The following is a 4,067-nucleotide window of genomic DNA, read 5'->3' on the forward strand; positions in this document are numbered from 1 at the left end:
AATTATTATATAATAATAATAATATATATATATATATATATATATATATATATATATATAATAATATGTTTTTTTATAATATTTATATATCATTTTTATTTATATTGTTTTTGTTATTATTTATTCAATCGTCATCACTAGAAATTTTCTTTTTTTCCATTTTTATTAATTTATATTACTATCACTTTCACTTGAAGAAGAGGAAGAAGATTTATTAGGAGATTCACTTTTTAATATTTTTTTTTATTATTTTTATGTTTTTTAGACTTTTCTTATTTTTCATCCTTAGCTTTTTTTTTTATTCTTTTTCGATTATTTTTGCTTATTTCTTTTGTAAATTTTCTTCTATTTTTTTTACTTTTTTTCTTCTCTTTTTTACATTTTGAATTTTTCTATTTTTTCACGTTTTTCCAATTCTTTATTATATTACTTCTATAGAATTTCTTATTTTTATCCATCAAAATCTATTTTTTTTAGTATATTATATTATTAGTGTTTTTACCAAAAGATTTTCCAACTTTATAATCATTTTTTATATTAAATGCTTCTTTTATTTTTTCATATTATTTTTCTTTTGCAACTTTCTATTAATGTGAATCTTTTGAACTTTTTTGTTTATTTAAAATAAAATAAATATATAGATTTACTTCATTAATTCTCCTTTTTCAATTTTTTCTTTTAATTTTTATTCGGCTATTTTTAGTCTTTATTCTATTTCTTCTTCTTGTACTCTATTTTTTTTTTTTTTATTAAAATAAAAAATAAATTTAATTAAAATTATTTAAAAAGACCCCATTTCTTCCAACTTTTCTCTTAATTCTAATAAATGTAATTATATTTCTCTTTTTTATTCGTGTGCTAATATTTCAGGATTTGCTTTTCTATGTGCATCTATTGGCTTATCCTTTTATTTTTAACAAAAAAATAAATAAAAATGAATAGTTTATATATATTTTATTACATGAATTTATTTTAAGTTTTTAAAAATTCATCGCGATTTTTTAATTAGTTTTTAAATATACTCAAATTTCTTTATATATACCCAGAAGTACCTGAACCTCTGGGAGTTGGAAGACCGATTCCATTATACATTTTGATAAATTAATATAAAAATATATATATATATATATATTATTTTTTTTATTTTTTTAATAAATATTATATATATATAATGTCTAATATTTTTTTTTTTAATATATTATATTTTAATATTAAAGAAATATTATTAATTTTTTAAAATTAAAAAATAATTATTAATTTACTAGTTTTAATATTAAAAGGATAAAAAATTTCAAAAATGAGACCTTCTAAACATCTCCTTTTAAATTAAAAGTAAATATAACAAAAATATTAATTGCATATTTACTTATAATTATATTAAAAAAGCAAAATTACTTAACCATTAGAAATTGAAGCCAAAAAAATGGTGATTTTTTTTTTTTTTAATATAAAAAATTATAAATAAATAAAATAAGGAGGAAAAATTAAATAAATTAAAAAACGAAATAAATAAATAAAAAGAATATACGTACATATTTTTGTTTTAAAAAAAATATTATCAATAAAAAAAAGAATAAACTTATTTGGCAATAGATGGAAAACAACAAATAATGAAAATTCTTAATAAAAATAAGAAAATAAAATATAAAAATAAGAAAGCAAAATAATATAAAGTAAATTAAAATAACATTTTGATAATTTAACAAATTCATTATTTATAAAGCAAAGAATTAAACCAAAAAATTATAAAAATAAAGTTCTTTAAAAACTTAAAAAAGCATAAAAAAATAGAAGGAAAGTGTAGAAAATGAGTAAAATCAAGAAAAAGAAATAGAAAAATAAATACCAATTAATATATAAAATTTAAGACAATTTCTTTAAAATATAAACTTATTATAATATGAAGAAATTCTAATTAAAAATGGATATGATGATTTAGAAACTATTTTATGTTTTATATATTTTTAGAAATATATATATATAAATATATATATATATATATATATATATATTTATATATTTATAGAAATTAATGAAGAATATATGACAGAATTATAAATACCAATAGGACATTAAATTAAAATATAAAATTTAATAAAATAAATTAAAGATGAATAAAAATAAAAACATATTATAATTGAAAAAAAAACTGATTTAATTGAACTTGAATGTCCTATTTAAAATATTTCATATGAAGATGAATATTATGATGAGTATTTAGATATAGAAGAAGAATAAAAAAATAATTATGGTAGTTTAAAAGATGGAACATATAACGAATAAGAATCTCGGAAATCGTTTTTAGAAGCTTTATTTGCATTTAGAAATCAGGAATTATAAGAAGAATTAGAAAACAAAATAAAATAAGAATAAGAATAAGAATAAGAACAGGAAGAAGTATAAATAAATAAGGAATCGAATATTGAATATAATAAATAATAAATTGATTAGAAAATTAAATAAATCTAAAATAAAAAAAAGAAATCAGTTAAGTAAAAAAATTAAAAAAATAAAAACTAATCTAAAAATAAAAAGATTTTAGGATGATTTAATTGAAAAAAAAATCGAAGAAAAAAATAATTATAAATATACTTAAAAAGTTTAGGAAAGAATTTCATGTTGGAATTGTTTTAAGTATGTAAAAAAAGAAGGATATAAAAAATTTTGTAGTATTTCTTGTTAAAATACATATAATTTAGATTAATAAGTAATTTTTTAACTTTTTTTAAATTAAATATAATATTTAAGACAGTTTACTTGTGAATGCGGAAAAAAATCATTAAAAAGTAATTCTATGATTATTGAAAATAAATGGGTTTGTAATGAAAATTGCATGCTTAAATTAAAATAAAAAGAATAAAATAGTAATAATAATAATAATAATAATAATAATAATAATAATAATAATAATAATAATAATAATAATAATAATAATTAAAATAATTGTTTAGATAATACTTAAAAAGATGATAATATTTATGAAAATTTAAAAGAAATTTAAGTTAATTTAAGCTTTGATGCTGATCATTTAACTAATAATAAAATATATACATTAGAAGAATTAGAGAAAAAATATTCTTTGTTTTAATTATGAAAAAATATAATTTTATTTATATTTATATTTAATAAAAATTTAATTTTAATATATAAATACTTTAATAATTTATTCCATTTTTTATTGTTATTAAATAAAAAAAAATTGTATATTAAATTTCTAAAAATTTTTAAAAATCATTTATATTTTTATTAACACATTAATTTTTTTTAAGTAAAAAAAAAAAAAAAAAAAAACGTACAGCTGCAGGATTTGAACCTGCGCGGGTAGAACCCACTAGATTTCAAGTCTAACTCCTTAACCACTCGGACAAACTGACATCTATATAAAATTAAATATAAAATAAGATAATCAATTGAAATTGGTATGTTTTTAATTTATTTAAATAAATAATATAATTTATTATAAATATTAAATATATTTTTAATATTTTTTTCAATAATTATTGTTATTTTTCATAAAAAAGGTTAAGAATTTTATATTTTTTATTTAAATATTATATAAATAAAAGAAATATCTCAATCTTTCTATATATATGTAAAAAAATATTTAATTTTAATTAAGAAATATATTTTTTATATTTATAAATAATTTGAAGGAATGAATTTCAATACTTAAAATTTATTTTATTATTATTAATACTTTTAAGTAAATAAATAATATATATAATTTTTTTTGTAAATGATAAAACTATTAAAAGAATATTTTTTCTTATTTTTCGTTTTTTATTTTTTATTTAATAAATAATATTATTTAAAGAAATTGTTTATTTTAATATAATTTTGTTATTAAAATATGATTTATTTTATTAATAAAAAAAAAAAATCATATTCGAAGTATAAAAATATAGGCAAACTTCATTTTATCTATAATAAAAATCTTTATTTCTAACAATAAAATTATATATTTACTATAAACAGCAGGGTGGCGAAGTGGAATCGCGTTGGGCTCATAACTCAAAGGTCGGAGGATCGAAACCTCTCTCTGCTAATTTTTTTAGTTTATTTAAAAA

General features: G+C 15.0%; 1 protein-coding gene and 2 non-coding genes across 3 annotated transcripts, besides 10 other annotated features; 1 reads left to right on the plus strand and 2 right to left on the minus strand. All coding sequences in view use genetic code 6, as the record gives it.

Moving 5' to 3' along the window:
* Positions 1–6: 6 nt before the first annotated feature.
* Positions 7–60: a microsatellite.
* Positions 61–128: 68 nt separating this feature from the next.
* IMG5_043710 (hypothetical protein) lies at positions 129–904 on the minus strand (the record flags this gene model as incomplete). Its single annotated transcript, XM_004037647.1, has 4 exons — positions 129–464; positions 503–606; positions 648–731; positions 792–904. Coding segments are annotated over 4 exons (486 nt in total), but the record flags the coding sequence as incomplete, so codon positions are not given.
* Positions 905–1,192: 288 nt separating this feature from the next.
* Positions 1,193–1,260: a microsatellite.
* Positions 1,204–1,260: a microsatellite.
* A 363-nt stretch (positions 1,261–1,623) lies between these two features.
* Positions 1,624–1,666: a microsatellite.
* Positions 1,667–1,965: 299 nt separating this feature from the next.
* Positions 1,966–2,009: a microsatellite.
* Positions 1,971–2,025: a microsatellite.
* Positions 2,026–2,357: 332 nt separating this feature from the next.
* Positions 2,358–2,388: a microsatellite.
* Positions 2,389–2,855: 467 nt separating this feature from the next.
* Positions 2,856–2,944: a microsatellite.
* A 150-nt stretch (positions 2,945–3,094) lies between these two features.
* Positions 3,095–3,162: a microsatellite.
* A 129-nt stretch (positions 3,163–3,291) lies between these two features.
* Positions 3,292–3,374, minus strand: IMG5_043720. Its single transcript has one exon. It is a non-coding gene; the product is annotated as a tRNA-Ser (tRNA).
* A 454-nt stretch (positions 3,375–3,828) lies between these two features.
* Positions 3,829–3,867: a microsatellite.
* Positions 3,868–3,973: 106 nt separating this feature from the next.
* IMG5_043730 lies at positions 3,974–4,045 on the plus strand. The gene has a single exon. It is a non-coding gene; the product is annotated as a tRNA-Met (tRNA).
* Positions 4,046–4,067: the final 22 nt, after the last annotated feature.

This window comes from Ichthyophthirius multifiliis (genome assembly GCF_000220395.1).
Source record: "Ichthyophthirius multifiliis unplaced genomic scaffold scaff_1120509249943, whole genome shotgun sequence".
Taxonomy (NCBI): Eukaryota; Ciliophora; class Oligohymenophorea; order Hymenostomatida; genus Ichthyophthirius; species Ichthyophthirius multifiliis.